Source organism: Podarcis erhardii (genome assembly GCF_964252035.2).
Source record: "Podarcis erhardii genome assembly, chromosome: 11".
NCBI classification, from domain to species: Eukaryota; Metazoa; Chordata; class Lepidosauria; order Squamata; family Lacertidae; genus Podarcis; species Podarcis erhardii.
In genome coordinates, this window is record NC_138501.1 from 55,786,319 (window position 1) to 55,804,036 (window position 17,718).

Genomic DNA, 17,718 nt, shown 5'->3' on the forward strand with positions numbered 1-17,718 from the left:
GGATCCCTGCATTGCAGGGGGGTTGGACTGGATGACCTTTGGGATCCCTTTCAGCTGGACAGTCTATGATCCTTTGTGCTCAGATCCCTTAAGAGCATCTGGCTGACCATGGTGAGGGCCTCATCCAGGCGGCTTTTCTTCGCTTCTCCTTCCCTTGTGCCCCAATCCTGCGTGCTGGTTGCCCCCTGCGAGGTGCGGATGCCAGACTAGGGGGGTCCTTGGTCTCACCCGGCAGGCGCTTCTTAGCTTCTGGTGGAACCACCAGCTCCAGGGACAGTCTATCCAGATGCCGGGGGATATTTGGCCCCTTGGACAGCAGGAGGCTGCGCTGGGGGGGCCTCACCCGAGGCACTTCTGACATCCTGACTGATGGGACGCGCGACGGCTGGGGTGCGGTGGGGGCCCCCCTCCCAGCGCCCCCCCCAGGTGCCCCAAAGGGAATCCTCTCCCGCGCTGGCGGCCGCTTCTCGCTTTCCCAGGCGACGCGCGCGCCCGGCAGGGCAGGAGCGCGCCTGGCCCCGTTGGGCCGGCGGTGGGGGCGGGTGGCCGACGATTCCTGGCCCGGGCTGTGCCCCCCGCTGCCCTCCTGCCGCCGCCCCGTCTGGTCCCGCGGGGCCTGCGCGGTGCCCCGCGCGGAGGAGCGGAGCCGCGGTCCCGGGCGCGACGTCACGGGCGCGGGAGGCGGAGCGGGCATTGCGCAGCGCCGCCGCATTGCCAGGGATGCAGCGCGGAGCCCGGCGGCGGCGACGGGGGAGGCAGCGATAGCAGCACCACGGACGACGCCCGCCTGCCCGCCCAGGAGCGGCGCCCCAGGTGAGCCGGGCAGCGCGGGGGTCCCCGGGGGCGCAGGTGGCCCGTGCCACGTCCTCACTCGGCCCGCGGGGCCACCGGAGCCGGCCCTAGCCTCTCTCGCTCCTCCGGGCACCAGGCTTACACACAGACCCCTCCCGCCTCCCTGGACCCGGACCCAGGCGTCCTGCCGCTTGGCTGCCCGGAGCCCCGAGGGTAGTGGCGACGGGCATCCTCGCCATTGTGCGCCGCCACTCGGGGTGTGGCTGCTGCTGCTGCTGCAATAATCGGCGGAGGGGGGGAGGGTGGTTATTTAGTGAGAGGGGGGCTTTTTTGGGGTTTGGAGGGGGTCGTGCCTTGGGGTTTTGCCCTCCCTGCTCCGGGCCAGGCTCACCTGCAAAGGGAGCGGCGCTGCCGCCAGACAAAGCGAGCGAGAGATGCTGCCTGGAAGGGGGGGGGGGGAGGAGACAATGGAGGCAGGGAGGATGCGGAGGGATGGAGGGCGAGAATGGAGGGGGGGACCGCCTCCTCCTGGAGCCCCTACCTGCTGCAGCCCTCCGACCCCCCACCCCGCGCCGGGAGTTTTGACAGCTGCTTCGCCGCGCAGCTTGAGGGATGCCCTCCACCCACCCCGGGGCAGCTGGAGATCCCCCCCCGGGACCGCGCGGGGTCTGCAGCAGGTGCATTGCAGCGCCTCCTCGCCCTCCCGGGGCCTCCTCGCCAGGGAAAGGGGAGGCGGCGGCGGCCGCTCGCCGTCCTCTGCAGGCACCATTTTCTTCTCGCAAATTCCGGGAGCGCGGCCTGGGAAGAGCGGGGGGGCGGGGGGCGCTGGCAGTGCGGGTGCGCAGGCTGGAGCTTGACGCGGGAGGGGAGGGGGCGCTTTGGCCGAGGGGTCTCTCCGGTGCGTCTTTTTTTCTTCTCCAGAGTGGGGAGCAGCATCATGAGATGACAAATGGAGGGGAAAGGAGATTTGGGGCTGGGGAGGGGGCGGCAGGCCTGGGAGCCGCAGCCGTGGGGAGAGCCTCTTCCCATGATGCCTGCCCGGGTTGTATCAGGGGGTCCAGGGATGCCCTCCTCCGGGGGGCTGTTGTCGCCTCTTCCCGGCAGGGGAGGGTCTCGGTGGGCAGGAGGAGAGGGGGAACAGGGGCCGGCCTGGGTGGGGGCTTGCAGGCCCCCCGCCGGGAAGGGCTCCTTCCCCTCCCACGGGGGCGAGCGTGGAGCCGGGCTCTGTCAGCATCTTACTTTCCCAAAATGTGCAGTTCTGTAAAATCGACCGCCCTCCCCCAATCGCCTTAGTGATGATTTGCTTCTTTTCCCATGGGGTCTCGTGCTGTGTTGTTGTTCCCCACCCTGAGATTTTATGCTAAGGCAGTAGCAGAGAAACGCTTTTGTGAATCAAAATAACGTCCCTGACCCTTGAAAGAGTGTGGCGTAGAGCACTGGTCTTGGCCTGGAAGGGGGGGGTCTCTCTGTCTGTGAAATGGACACAACAGAGAGGCCTGTTATTCGGGACCCCTGGGGATTTGCATGGCACTTGGGCAAGTCGAAAAGCCTCTGTTTATTATTGATGAAGGCCTCTCCTTCAGCTTCCTTCTCAGCTTGGGTCACTTTTTGCAGACGCAACAGTCTCCTTCTAGGGCTCACATTTTGCAGATGTTCACAGTTGTTTGGTGCCAGAGCGCTGAGCTCAACAGTTTCCATAGCAAGGAACTGATTTCCTTCATCGTCATCATCATTTTATTATTTGTACTCCACCCATCGGACTGAGTTGCCCCAGCCACTCTGGGCGGCTTCCAGCATATATAAAAACATAAGAAAACATTAAATATTTAAAAACCCGATGCAGGGCTGCCTTCAGACGTCTTCGAAAGGTTGCATAGTCACTTATCTCCTGGCTATCGAATGGGAGGGTGTTTCACTGGGGGGGCACCACTACCCAGAAGGCCCTCTGCCTGCTTCTTTTATATCCCCCCTTTTCCTCTCCCAGGTACCCATGATTCTCTCCCTCCTCATTTACCCCCCACAATAGCCCTACGAGGGAGCTTAGGCTGAGAGGCAGTGACTGCCCCCAGTGGGGATGTGAACCCTCTGGCGGGACCTACTGGGGATGATGTCTTGACTGCTCCCCCTAGCACCCAGCCCCACTCCGGGGTCCCAGCAGCAATCCTGCTCTCGCCATGTAAGAACAGAAGACGAGCCTGCAGCTGCATCAGGCCAATGGTAGCCCATCGAGTCCAGGATCCTGTTCTCACAGTGGCCAGCCAAATGCCCCAGTGGGAAACCTGCAAGCGAGCAGGATCCAACCACCAGAGGCCTCTCCCCTCCCACAGTTTCCAGCAACTGGGGTTCAGAAGCATCCTTGCCTCCAACTCTGGAGGGCAGAGTATAGGCATCCTGGCCAGGAGCCACCAATAGCCCTCTCTTCCTCCAGGAATTAGTCCAATCCTCTCTTAAATGTGGGATGTGAAACACAAGAGCAGTCAAGTACAACATTCCTAGAGTGAACATGTTTGCGCATGGGGAGGAATGTTTCTCCAGCCAGCAGGTCAACTTCCTGTTTCCTTCTGGGCTGCGACAGACTTCCTCTGCATGTGACTAGAGGTGGGCGTGGCCTCACCTGTGCAGGTAATGACAAAAGCACAGGGCAGGGCAGCCATCTCTCTGTGACTACACTCATCAAAGAAGCAACATCTGCTTAGCCAGATGTTGGCCTCTAGCCTCTTGGCCTCTAGCCAAGAGAGGACAAAGGAACTGTCTCCTTATGAGATAGTTTCTAGGTATATGTTACTTTTCTAAGCTAAGTCTGCCTTCTGGGATCCTACTGTGAACAGAATGTTGTGTGAGTAAACCTTTTTATACTTTTAGAGAAGACTGTGTCGTGTCTTATCTTTTATGGGGGAATAAGGGGAAAATACCAGAACAGTTATTAGAGAGGCTTTAGCGAGCCTGAGCAAACACATCCACCACAAGTTTAAAAAGGGGAATGTTACTCTGCTAAATTGTGGAACTTGTAAACACAAGTTGGAAAGGCTATAATCAAACAATATAACCTCTCCTGCATCCCCAAATTAAAGCCATCACTACCTCCTGTGGGAGGGAGTTCCGCAGTTTAACTGTGCTCCGTGGAGAAGTCCAGCTTCATTGGATGCTGCCAGCCTTCTCCTTCCACTCATGGACAGGCTTACCTGGCAGCCGGGCAGCTGCTTGACTCCAGGTGAACCTGCTTGTGTTTAGCCAAGGCTGGCAGCTGCCTTGGCACAGTCATTGGCAGGAGGCAGATGTTGTCTACACTGACTGGCAGCAGCTCTCTTGAGCTGTAGGGTTGAACCTGGGACTATTGGCATGCAAAGCAGATGAGCTACCACTGACCCAGGGCTCTCTTGGATTCGGTTGAGGAACTCAGCTTGCCATTTTTGTGGCTGAGGTGCCAAGTTCCCTTTCTGCTTTCTCTCCCAGAGACACTGCCAGTCAGAGCCAGCAGCACTGGGCCAGCTGGGCCAGTGGTCTCAGCAGCAGCTGGACTGCATGTCTAGAGGCTGCCATTCTCCAGGGGAAATGTGGTGTTTTGGATTGGGCACAGCTGCCCTAGGGAGCCCGGGCAGGTAGTGGCATCTCCTGGTCTCATACCTCTTCACAACGGGCCTGCGAGGCTGCTGCTTTTCCTGTTTCACAGAGGGGAGCTGAGGATGAGCGAATCTGTGATTCAGGCAAGGTGCTCTCTGCTCCCAGGTCCCATGCTATATGAGGCACAGCAGGTCCCTGTTGGGACAGGCCTGCTTAGGGTGGGGTGTGCCAGGCAGATGTGGCATTTTGGGTGCCAGCTGGAGACTTGCTCTGTTAATGGGTCAGTGTGTTAACCAGAAGGTTGGTGGTTCGAGCCCATCCAGGGATGGCTGTTGGCAGGCAGAGCTGTAGGTACGGGGGGGGGGGGCGCTGCCTGCTTTTTTTGCCCCAGGTGAAGCCTCCTGAGGTGTCCGTTGAGGCTGTCAGCCTGTGTGTGTATGCAAATGTGTGTGGGTTGTTGGTTTGTTTTTTGCCAAACTGGGTCTTTGACCTGCGTGATATAAAGCCTCGTTTCGCCCTTGCAGCAGGATTCTTAAATGTAGACTCTTTCAGCTCTACAGTCCTAGGATTCCTCTTTCCTCTCAGCTGTGTTTGGTGTTTTTAGGCATCTCCTGATGGTTTTACTGCTCTTAGGACACTTTGAATGTTTTAATTTACATGTGTTAAATTAATTTTGGTGTGTTTTGAACTTCTGCACCTTAGGAGGACAGAGGATAAAAGAATAAGACTAGTCTGCAATATGAGCTGGAGCTTATCAAAGGATGTGTTTCGTCCTGCCCTCCCAAATAAATGCAAAGCCTTCTACCCCAGGGTAAGCCCCGGTGTCCCCTGGCACCCTGATCGTGGACTTGAGATTTGCTGGGGCTCCAAGGCCAACAGTTTCTCCCAGAATCCCCGGCTGGCCTCCTTGAGGTTCCTGCAGCCTGAGGCCTGGCCTTTTCCTTGCTGCAAACAGGTCGCCCATGTATCTCCTCCAGCTCTGATTAATACCTTTGCTGCATTTCTGTTCTCTCCCTCCTCATTTAATCCCCACAACGACAGCCCTGTGAGGCAGGCTAGGCTGAGAGGCAGTGGCTGAGCTCAAGACCACCTTTGTGAGCTTCATGGCCAAGGGGGGGCTTTGAACCCTGGTCCCCCAGGTCCTAGTCTGACACTTTTAACAGCTGCACCTCACTGACTCCTCTTGCATGACCCTGTGATCCTTCTAAATGAGGGCATTTTGCACAGGCTGTTTCCTCTTGCTGCCATCGCTCCCCATGCCAGAAGCAGGACCCCCCTCCAGAGGCGGCACCCCTCTTCCCAAGCCCCTGAGACCCTTTCCCCCTCCCTCCCTGCTTCTGAACATACGGGGGGGGGGCCGCCACCACTCTGGGCTTGGCAGAGCCTCTGGCGCCAAGGACGAGAGCTTTTTTGCAGCGGCAGTCAAGAGCGATGGCGGCTGCTCTGGGAACGGCCGCTTGGAGAGGCACCGCTGTCAAGGCGAGGAAGGTGCTGGAAGGGAGCGTGCCAGCAGCCCACACAGGGACACTCTTCGGTGCCATCCATGCGCACATGCAGCCATCCATGCGCGGTTGGAGGCTGGGCTTCCCTCCAGCGGCCGTCAGGGGAGGTTTGGATCAGCCTCGCCTGAGCGGCAGTCGCAGCCTTGACAGCTCGGTGCTGTTGCTGTTGCTGCTGCAGCTGCGGCCGCCCTCCCCCTTCTCCTGGTCCCAGTGCGCAGAGCACACAGGCGAGCACATGCGCACAGTGCGCCCCCCCCAGCCTGCCTGCCTGCCTGCCTGCTCTCTCCACTGAACCCTGCCTTCAGCGGTTGCTCTGCCTTCTGAAGGCCCCAGTGGCATTTCAAGACATGTATTCAGGCGGCAGGGCTGGGGGGATTCCTTGCTTCACCCAAGCGCCGCTGGCTTCTCTGCTAACTCACCCTCTCCTGGGGGGAGGGTGGGATTCTGAGCCAAACGTCCCTCTGAAGTGCTCCTGGAGGAGTATTGGTTTTTTGGGGGGAGTGAATTACACCTGCTCAGAATTGTGTGACACTGTGAACTGTCCCTTAATCATAAAATCGTAGAGTTGGAGGGAATCTCAAAGGCCCTCTAGTCCACCCCCTGCGATGCAGGAATCTCCGCTGAAGCATCCATGATGGCTGGCCACCCGCCCTCTGCTTAAAAACTTCCAAGGGAGGAGAGGATCCCATCTCCCAGTTCGTTCCTCTGTCAAACAGCTCTTACTGTCAGAAAGTTCTTCCTGATGTTTAGTTGGAATCTCTTTCACTTCCGCACAGTGACAGATGCTGAGCGTTGCTAAAAAGGAAAATTTCACCTGCTCACCCGTTTTCCCCTAGTGGGACAATTAGCAGATAGCTTTCAGGTGTGTGTTTCTGAGTTTTGTGTTGGCAAAATTGTGTGTGTGTGAGAGAGAGAGAGAGTGCGAGAGAGAGGGGGGGAGGGAGGAGTATTGTTCAGTTTGGTTGTGTACTTCTTGATGTTTGTGACTGCTTTTGTTACGTTTGTAACTCTCTAATATTTTTCCGTGTTGTAAGCCGCCTTGGTTTTAACTAGGGAAAGGTGGCATGCGAGCAAAATGATCTATGTGCACAGGGCTTTTTTCCAGCCAGAATTCACTAGAACTCCCTTCTGGTCCCTCTCAGGTGGGCACCCTGGCTATTCTAAAAGAACAAAGGAGGTGTTCAGGGTGAGTTCCAGAACCTCTTTTTCTAGCAAAATAGCCCTGTTTATCTCCACCAATTATTATTATTATTAGGCAGCAGTTCAGGGGTGATTTGGATGAGGGCCAGCATGCTGCACTTAATATATATTTTCAGTGCCACAAGCTGGTCCTGATCCAAGTCACCCCTAAACTGCTGCCTAAAAAGATAATAATCGGTGGAGATCTTGCCACTTCATTAATCTGGTTGGCCCCCAATCCCTGTTTATGGATTCCGATTTGTCACCCTATTGGTGGTTGCAAATTCAGAGCCTGGTGGTTGCTTAGCTGAGGAATACGGTTGCTCCAGTCCTGAAAGCGGTGCATGAACTTGCAAGCTGGCCAAGTCCTCTCCTGCCTGCCTGATGGCCACCAAAGTTCACTCCCATTTTCCTTGCTGCCTGTGAGACAACAGATTCTGTTTTTTATGCAGCACCCTTGATGTAGTAGCTAGCGCTTCAGAGGCAGTGTGGTGCAGTGGTTAGAGTGTGGGCTCAACCTGGAGGCAGCCACATGAAGCCCACTGGGAGGCGCCATCTCTTCGCCTGACCTACCTTGCAAGGCCGTTGTGAGGAAAAGTGTGTGTGCCACCCTGAACTCCTCGAAGGAAAGGCGGGGTGCAAATTTAATAAATAACTAGCATAAGCAAGGAGGACTCTCTTGTGCCTCGTGATCAGCTGCTGAGACCAACCTTTGGGCTCCCTTTCCTGCGGAGATGGTGATGGGGTAAGTGGCCATTTTGGGGGCGGACAGCACATGGCCTAGATGCCTTCAGGGACCTACGTGGATTATGTTTTGGGTGAAAAGGTGTCCTACGTGTTTCATTGCTCTTGGGCCTTTAGCTGCATTTTAATTGATTTTTTTACCCATTTTGCTTTTTCACCTGCTGCAGTGAGTCCCTGTTTGGTCCTGCCGCAGCAAAGCCTTCTCAGCTGTGTGCGCATGATTTTGATGCGCTGCTAGACAGGGATAGAGGGGAGGGGGCAGAGCAGTGTTTGGGGGCCAACCTTTGGCTGGACTCCTCCGGTGTCCAATGAGGCGGGGCCAGACCATCATCACTTTATTTGTATGCCGCCTTTCCATAGTTAAAACACTGCTCAAGGCGGCTTACAACATGACAAGATTTGCATAATTACCCACATAACAAAAGTCATAAACAATAAATAAAACATGTCAAAAGGTACACAACCAAATGGGAAACAATTTCTACATAAATCGGAAAAAATTCAAAATATATCTTAAGAACTGCTGTAAAATTTCAGATTGATAAAATGTCAAGGGGTAAGAAACAGAGAATTACAGCTGTAAATGTTTAAGTTAAGAAAACCTGAGGGAAGTTAAATATAAAAATGGAATGAAGGATTGCTAAAAAATTGGAAACAAGGGTGCAGTGAAGGGGAGGTATGGGGAAGTCATGTGTTGTTTGTGTATGTCTTTTTGTGTGTTTTTGTTTATGAAAATTAATAAAAATTATTTTTAAAAAAAACAATTTCTACATAAATCATAAAATCTAAAACTAAAAAGACAACATTATTATCAATTACAATTTAAAATGACATGAATAAAAAATAAAAACCAACAAGTCCTGGGCATCAGCAGCATCAGCAGCAGTCCTTTATGGAGCCTGTCCACCCCCCCACCCCCCACAATGGCTCTTCTGGGCTTCATGACCTCATCCTGCTTAGGGGTGAGTCACCCCATGGCAGTGCTGCCCCCCCCCGCCGTCCCCCCCCCCCCAGCCATGGATGCTTTGGCTGAGATTCCTGAAGCCACAAATCACAATTTTTTCTTTAAGTGCCTATCACAGATGCCCGTGGGCTGTTTGACCCAGGCCACGGGGTTCCCCACACCTCAGCTGAGAGCTTCATCCATCCATCCCAAACTGACAGGTGGTGAAGCATAGACTAGGAGACATTTCTAAGAATGGGGCAGGAGGATATGAATTTCCAAGCGGAGCCAGGAATAATTTATCAAATGCTATTAGGAAAGCGAGGACAAGGCAGCCAGTGGGCAGCTGCTGCCTTGGGGTTCCCTTCCAGAGGGGACACAGTTCCTCCCCCATTTCCCAAGGGCACCAGCCCCAGACTCCTGAGAAAGGAGGACTCTGGGTGAGTGGATTGGGCCCCCTCCACCTCTCTTCTTTCCTTCAAGGAAACCAAGGCTCTCGCTGGCTCCCTTGCGCCACACGGTCTTGCTAGGTTCCCACAGCATCCCATTAACCTAATTTCTGGCGGGGGCAGGGGGTCACCGCGCAGGTAGGCATCTTCCCTCAGGGAGGGGGCGCAATATCAGCTTGTTCCAGGAAGGTCCATTTGCCAAGGGCACTGCAAGTTGGGCACTCAGAAACGCTCTTCTGTCCAGAGGCCAGGAGTCTGGCGGTTGGCAGGAGTGGCAGGCAATGGGCTTCTCCAGGAAAATGTTCTTTGCCTCTGTTGCCTCGGGAGACCGTCCACGCGAGGGAGAAGCTCTTGCCTGCAGTCCCACAGCTTTTGGCTCTTGGGGGTCGGACGCAGATTGGTGGCCTGGACAGGAAAAGGGTGGTTTTGGTGCAGAAGCACCCAGGGGGAACATCGGCTCGGCTGTTGTCATGGGATGCTGTGTGTCCTGGGAAGGCAAAGGAGAGAGACACCCCCTCAAGGCCTTGGGGTGACGTGAGTGGTGACTGGAGAACTGGGGTGTGTGCGGGGGGCTGTTTTGTGCTCTGTGTATGCAGGGAAAGGAGGTGCGAACAAGTGCAGGTAAGGCTGGGGTGCAGGTGGGGAGTGCATGACCCCAGGTTCCTCTTCAGTAGCAACAAATTTACTTCCTCTTTTAATTTGCTCTAATTTCTTTTAGTGGACAGTCATACCTCAGGTTTCAGGTGCTTCAGGTTGTGTTTTGGGTTATGGACCCGCTGAAACCCAGAAGTACCGGAATGGGTTCCTTCGGGTTTCGGGGGTCACACAGAAGCACTAAATCGTGCTTTGCGCATGCGCAGAAGCACCGAATTGCAACCCGTGTGTGCGCAGATGCGCTGCTGCGGGTTGCGAATGTGCCTCTCACATAGATCACGTTTGCAACCCGAGCATCCACTGTAGTGGTTTTTAACCAGTGTGCCGTGGCCCCCTGGGGTGCCCCCTTGAACGATGGTCAGGGTGCCATGGGCAACCCTGGCCTCTGGCCTCCTTTCCTTCCCTCCATCTCCTGATGCCCCCTTGCGTCTCTGGAAGGCCAGGCAGGCAGACAAGGGCCACACTGGCCTTTCTTGGGCTTGCTGTGTGCAATGCTTGCCCGGGAGCTGAGTGCCCAGTGCTGAAGGAGAGCCTTTCCGCCATGCAGGCCTGGCAGCGCCCGCTGCTGCCACCCAAGGCAAGGCGTTGGCCTCATGTTCACCTTTGGCCAGTCTCCATTGGACCACTAAGGCTGGGGACATCCTCTTCCCAGGCCACTGAGGGGCAGTGTGAGGAGGCCCCTCTCTTGGGGGCAGCTCAGAGACCAGGGGCGGCAGCAGCGCCTGCCCAGAGGACTCCCAAGGAAAGGGGAGAGGAGGCTGAGGGAACACTCCACAAAGGAGGGGGTTCAAAAAGGGGTGAGGGGCTGCCAGCTCTGCAGGCAAGGGAGGGGGACCTAACTGGCCTCCTGGTCAAGGGAAACATGGACTCAAAAAGGTTGAAAACCTCTGTTTTAGTGTCTATAGGCTTTTAGAAGTCTGCCGAGGACTTTTCTGAGAAAGACTGATTTACCAGTCAAAACAAAACAAATTCCTTCCAGTAGCACCTTAAAGACCAACTAAGTCAGTTCTTGGTATGAGCTTTCGTGTGCATGCACACTTCTTCAGATACCATCTGAAGTGTGCATGCACACGAAAGCTCATACCAAGAACTGACTTAGTTGGTCTTTAAGGTGCTACTGGAAGGAATTTGTTTTGTTTTGACTATGGCAGACCAACACGGCTACCTATCTGTAACTGATTTACCAGTGATTGTGATGGTCTCTCTGTTGTAGTGCTGAGCCACTTCCCTCCCTTCCCCTCCCCCTCCCTGGTCTCGAGTCTTTTCGCCCCTGGGGGGGTCCCTAAGTCTCTTGTTGAGTTCTGAGCAGGGGTCTCCCCAGGTGGTCCATGCCGGAGCCAGCAGTGGGACCCTCAGTCGGTTCCGTTTGATTCCAGGCTGCTGACTCCTTGCTCTTTGTCTCCCTCCAGGTGTTCCTTGGATGCTTCGATGAGATGCGCTTCTGTGCTCCCTCCTCACCTGAATCCTTCCATGGGTAGCTTGGGGACCGCGGGGGTCCTGGAGAGCGACGACGATGGATAGCCCCCCCAAGCTGGCCGGCGAGACGCTGATTGTCCACCACATCCCCCTGGTGCACTGCCAGGTCCCCGACCGGCCGTGCTGCGGCACCACCAGCAAACGGGCCAACCCCTTTGGGCAGGCCGACTCAGGTGCCCTGCGGACCGGCTCCCTCCCAGAGCGGGACCTCTCACAGGCCGACTCCCTGCTCTACAGCAGCTTGCTCCAGGCTCCAGAAGCGACCCTGGCCCCAGGGGAGACGCCTGAAGAGAAGGAGGCCCCACGCAGGGACCCGCCTGCCCCCGGTGCCAACAAGCGGCAGAACCCCTTCCTGCTGGGGGGCAGCGAGACCCAGGACCTCTGCGAAGATGAGCTGGGCAAGGCCTCCTTCCACCTGCACGAGCTGGCCCTGCCGCCCTTCCGCCTGCATGAGCTGGCCCTGCCACCCTTCCGCCTGCACGACACCAACCCCGTCGTGAAGCCCTGGAGCGCCAGCCCCCGGGCGGATGTGGTGGAGGGCCAGGAGGAGGACGAGCTGTCCCGCGAAGACGCCCGCAAGAGGAGCCGCCTGGCGCCAGAGCTGATGGAGCTGGACGAGTACGGCTGCCACCGGGCTGAGCCCTCCAGCTTCTCGTTCGAGCAGGAGTGGGCCAGCGACGGCGAGGAGCTGGCGCACAGCCGGGATGCCCCCCGCAGCCGGACGTGCAGTTGCTCCAGTGCGGAGCTGCAGCGCTGCTGCTGCTACAGCCTCTCCAGCCAGTCGGAGGCCCCCGACCAGCCGATGGGCTACGTCAGCGACTCCTCCTGCAACAGCTCCGACGGCGTCCTGGTCAACTTCAGCGCCCTCTACAACAAGATGAACGGGCACGCGCACCCCAACCTCAACTCGGGGGCCCACTCCTGCGACGACTCCTCCTCCGGAAGCCACTCAGACTCGGGGGCCTTCTACCTGGACTTGCACTCCTCGCCTGGCGAGCCCAAGGCGCCCGGCGAGCCGCACCAGGCCTGCGGGTGCCACCACGCCTCCTCCCCGGTCTTGGACGCCAACTGCAACTCCTACCCCGCCCTGTGTGACCCCTGCGCCTCCGAGGCCTCCGACCTGACGGCCTGCTTCCAGAGCCAGGCGAGGCTGGTGGTGGCCACCCAGAACTACTACAAGCTGGTTACCTGCGACCTGTCCTCCCAGTCCTCGCCCAGCCCGGCCGGCTCGTCCATCACCAGCTGCTCGGAGGAGCAGCCGCGGGGCAGCCCCCTGCAGCCCACTGAGTACTACCTGTTCCAGAGGCCCGACAGCGACACCGACTGCTCGCGGGAGGAGTCGCAGGGGGAAGCCGAGAAGGGCGCCATCGAGGGGCAGGTGTACGTCAACGTCTCGCCGCCCACCCTGGCTGGCCCGCGGAGGCAGCGGTCCCGCAGCTATGACCGCAGCCTGGACCGCAGCCCCACCGGGCGGCTGGGCTCCCTGGAGCGCATGATGAGCTGCCCGGTCCAGCTGAGCGACGGCCCCGCGATGCCCTCCCAGGGCTCCCCGCCCAAGCGGGTCACATCCTTTGCGGAGCTGGCCAAGGGCCGCAAGAAGACGGGCTCCTCCCCCCCGCTGCGCACCAGCAGGGACTCTTCCCTGGAGTTCTCCCCCATCCCCGAGTACCAGAGGGACGGATCCGTCTTCCTCGAGGGCCAGGCCAGGCACAGCCAGAGCCTCCCGTCCCACGCCCTCAACCGCAGCTGCGAGGGCCACCGTGGCGCCGAGAGGGGGCTGAGGGCCCCCAGGAAGGGCCTGGGCTCCAGGGAGATGCCTTCCTGCGGGCAGGAGGGGCCCGCGCAGCCGTTCTTCTCCACCTTGATGGAGCAGGGGTCTGCCAGCAGCCTTGGCCAGAAAGACATTCGTGCCCGAGCTGATGGTAAGCCACTGCCCTGGGTGACTGGCGCGCTGCTTCTCTCTCGCAGCTGCTGGATTGTGTGTGTTTGTCTGAATGCTGGAAGGGGGGCAGTCGGCTCAATGTCTCCTCCTCCTGGGATTCCTGCATTGCAGGGGGTCAGTCTAGATGGCCCTTGGGGTCTCCTCCAGCTCAACAATTCTAGGATTCTGTGATTCAGCTGAGGCTTTTAAAGAGAGGTTGGGTGGCCCCGTCAGGGATGCTCAAGTTGTAATTCCTGTCTTGCAGGGAGTTGGACTAGATGGCCTTTGGGGGCCCATTATAACTCCAGAATTATGTAACTCTATAAACATGGCTTCCCCCAAAGGGTGATGATGGGCAGGATGACACTTTTCAGGCAGGCTACCTGCAGGGGATCAGCCCTCGGGGCCAGCAGGGGACATTTCCTCCCAGGCCAGAAATCCTTGTGGGTGAACTGGGGGTCCTGATCTGGATTGGGGCCACTTCTTGTCTGATGGGGTGTATTGGGGTGTCTGGGAGGGACAGCACGGCTCGTTTGTGGCTCCCCAAAGATCCTCAGGGAGGCCCAGTGCTGAGGGGAAGACTTTGCATGCAGTGGGGCTGGACCACGTGGGGAGCTGTGGACGCACCCCACTGCCTCTGGGTGCAGCCACCACACAGCAGACAATGCCCCAGAGGCGGAACCAGCAGTGAGGCGGCAGCTGCAGCCATTTTAAAGGGCCTTGTCCTTTTTATGTACGGAGAGGTTAGTGTGGCGGTTTGGGGAGGGGAGCCAACTCTCCGCTCTGAGGCAAGCCTCTGAAACTTAAAATGCAAAGCAAAAACTCCAAATACCCAAAGATCAATGGGGAAAATACAGGGGCGATGGCCAGAATGTCCTTTTCAAATTAGAACAAATGAAGAGTCCACTGGATCAGGCCTGTGGCCCCTCTAGTTCACAATGGCTGACCAGACGCAAACAGGATTTGAGGACAAGACAACTTTCCTCTCTGGTTTTCCCAGCATTGCGGCCTCTGACTGGGGAGGCAAAGAGTCGCCCTTGAGAGCCCTCTCGCCCATGGATGTGTGGCTTGGGCACTTGGCAGGCTGTGTGTTGGCCCCGGGGTGCTGTGCTCCCTCACCTCTTGGCCTCTGCTGGTCTGGGGCTCAGCCATCCTGGGCATTGGAACAAGGAGGAGACTCCTAGCTTTCTTTCGACAACACCCTGCCAAAGGGCAGCCTCTGTTCTCGAGAAAGATCTCCCAGAGGTTTGCAGCGAAACCTTTCTCCTGATTTCTGTCGCCTGCTTGATGCCACTGCGTGACTTTGTTTGCTGAGGAGCCGAAATGTGCCCACAAGGGCCGGGTCCCTGGCTGGTCTTGCCGTCTAATGCCAGGTGAGCAGTGAAGGAAGGGAAAGGGTGGCTCTGGGGGGGCAAAGAGCCTCCTTGGGAGAGGAAGAGGGGGGCAGGCTTTGCGCGGAAGCTGCACAGCACCCTCCTGCGGCAGAAATGGGCCCTGATCCCAAAGCCTGCCCAGCTTTTGTTTTACAACTCTCAAATCCTTTACTTTCGAGAAGGTGGCTTGTCCAGTCCCACCCCCCCCATCCCCTGCCAGGGGGATCCATGCTCAGGAGCACTTAGACCAGAGTTTCCTCAGTCCACCCACTACTGCCTGGACATTCCCACTGCCCTTTCACACCCCGGACCAGGAAGGGTCCTGGCCTCAAAGATGCTCCCTGGCCCTTCCTGGCCTCAAGGGCAGCTTTGCCTCCACTCTTCTCTGCACTCCCTTCAGGTTGCAGCCCTGGCACACCCCCCCCCTTGGCCTGCTTTGTCTTTTTAAAAAAGTTTTCATAAAGAAGAATACAAAGGTTAATAATAATAATAATAATTTATTTATACCCTGCCCTCCCCTGACAGAGCCGGGCTCAGGGCAGTTAACACCAGTAAAATTACAATAAAAACATAATGGGGGGTGGGGAAGTAAAATACAGGTTAAAATGCAATTTAAAATGCAGCCTCATTTTAAAAGTAGCCCATAGATCAAAACGATAAGGGGAGGGAAACATAAGGGTCAGACTGAGTCCAAACCAAAGGCCAGGCGGAACAGCTTTGTCCTGCAGGCCCTGCGGAAAGATGTCAAGTCCCGCAGTTGAATATTCTCTCTCATTTTTGGCCAAACTAAAACATTAATCTAAAGGCAAAAAAGAGAAAGAGGAGAGGAGAGAAGGAAGGAAGGAAGAGATAAAGAAAAAGGAATAGAAAAAGATTTAGGAGAGAGGGAGAGAGAGAGAGAGAGAGAGAGAGAGAGAGAGAGAGAGAAGTTAAGAAGCTAAAGAACTTGCGGTTCTTGGTCTGTCCGCTATATATATCATTTTCTTCATCCACTCCAGCATAACACCTAATAACCCCCCCCCCCCTTGGTCTCCTTGCGGCTGCCACCCAGTTTCCTATGGGGAGGCTGCTAGTGGGACTCCCCAATTCCCTACCTTCCTGGGGCTCCTGGCAGGACCAGAGACCCCGCCTGGAGGCAGGAATTGTCCCCCTTGGAGAGATCTCTGCCCAAAGCGAAGCAGCTCCGAGTCGCCTCCCAAGTGGGAGCAGCCGCTGGCCTGGAGGAGCAGAGCTGAAAGGGGAGAAGCTGGTCTTGTGCTCGGCAGGCAGCGGGAGGAGGAGACCCTCGTGTTGCGCAGCTGGGCTCCCATTTCAGGGAGGGGCCAAGGCAGCTGCTCTCCTCCTTCCTCTCCCGGAGAAGCAAAACACCTCCAGCTGCTGCGAGCGCCAGCCCAGGACATCCCAAGTGAAATAAAAAGGTCTGGAGGGATTGGGGGGTCTTGGGGGAGCCCCTCTTGCATGAGGAGGAGGCGGAGGAGGCGGCGGCGAACATGCCTGGCCACCAGAGGGGCAGATTCTGCCCTTGCAGCCCCCATCGAGGGGTGTGGGTGGGGTTCTCTTGCTGGCCCTTGCTGGTTCAGATGGACCCCCTTCCAAGAGGGTCCAGGGCAGAGGCTAAAACGCCCATAGCCCCCCCCTACACATAGATGGTTCAAAGGGGGAAGGGGGATGTGGAGTGGGCGGGGGAAGGGGGGCCCTGGTCCTGCCCCCCCCCCACTGCTGACTCCTGCTCACCCCCCCACGGGACCCTTTCTGAGCCTCCCTCCTCCATCCTTCCAGCTTGACACGGTTTTTCCAGGGCCTCGTCCAGCACAGCCTCAGAGAAGCTGTTCTCCCCTTTTCAGCTGCTTGTATGAAATGCTGATTGGATCCAAGGATCTGGTGATCTTAGCAGGATGCGCCTGATTGCTTTGTCCAGGGGCAGAACTGGGCTGACTCATGGCTTCCCTTTCGACCACAGCTTGGTCCCAAAAAGGCCTTCAGATATTCCAATTAGCACCACTAATGACTTGCCCAGCACCTTCTGAGGGCTCTGACTGCTTGGCACACGTGACGGCAGCCTCGAAACCCGTAAGACGGCCCTGCCAGGTTGGCCTGCCCCATTCTCTGAGTCTGAGCGAGGCTTGCTTGCCCAGGCAGAGGCCAAAGTCCTTCCGGGGGCAGCCAGACCTGTAGTTCCCACAGGAGCTGCCGGTTGAGCCCTCATCCTGCTTTGCCGGGCATTTTCTGGGGCATTTTCCCTCCGCTGGGATATTAGGCAGCCCTTGTCGCCTTTTTGGCACCTGCTGAAGCCCTTCCTCTCCCAACTAGCCTTTTGAGCTCTTTCCTGCACTCCATCTGCTTTGGTTGCTTTCTCACTTTGTGGGCTCCTCTGGGAGGAAGAATAGGACGTATGTTTAATAATAAATAATCTGGGAAGGTTCAGCCATGCCTCCAACTGAATGAGAGCCAGCAGTGCCCCCTGGTTTGTTGCCCTGCTGGTGTTCCTTCATCGGGCACCTGGGTGATTCCTCCTGGGCTTGGCGCTGGCCTGGCCTGAGGGTGGGGGCTGTCCCAGTGCGATTCTTGACCTGTGCTGTGCTGCCCTGGGGCAAGGAGCTAGTCCTGGCTGAGGTGTCAGCTCCACATCAAGGTAGGGCATGTAGTGCCAGCAGGAGCCACTTGCCCACGTTGTTGGGGCAGAGCAGGGATCCGCTGGCCATGAAGAGGAATGGAGGGCAGGGGGAGACTTTGCTTGCATCCATCTTGGTTGTAGAGCTCTGCTGGAAGGGAGGGCTTAGCGGAGGGATGGTTTTCTTTCCCAGGGTTGGGGGCTAGGGTGCTGCTGCCCAGGCAGGGCTCTGCCACCACATCCCTAGGAGGGCTGAAGCAAATATGAAGTGGGGCATGTTTCAAGGCAGGGGCAGGAGAGGGAAACTGAATTGCAGAGGAAATTCCTTCCAGTAGCACCTTAAAGACCAACTAAGTCAGTTCTTGGTATGAGCTTTCGTGTGCATGCACACTTCTTCAGATACCTGGTATCTGAAGAAGTGTGCATGCACACGAAAGCTCATACCAAGAACTGACTTAGTTGGTCTTTAAGGTGCTACTGGAAGGAATTTGTTTTGTTTTGACTATGGCAGAC

At 57.0% G+C, this 17,718-nt stretch overlaps 1 protein-coding gene across 4 annotated transcripts in view; it reads left to right on the forward strand.

The window, feature by feature from the left end:
• Positions 1-17,718, forward strand: part of RUSC2 (RUN and SH3 domain containing 2) — a 51,307-nt gene that overhangs the window by 11,321 nt on the left and 22,268 nt on the right. For 2 of the 4 annotated variants that reach the window (XM_081881343.1, XM_081881346.1), the window contains exons 1-2: positions 702-813; positions 11,234-13,222. In XM_081881343.1, the coding sequence (XP_081737469.1) occupies positions 11,338-13,222 (1,885 nt within the window). In that variant the 5' untranslated portion in view covers positions 702-813; positions 11,234-11,337. Of the gene's footprint in view, positions 1-701; positions 814-8,966; positions 9,162-11,233; positions 13,223-17,718 lie in introns of those variants that run through there. The other 2 variants (XM_081881345.1, XM_081881344.1) reach the window with 2 other exon arrangements.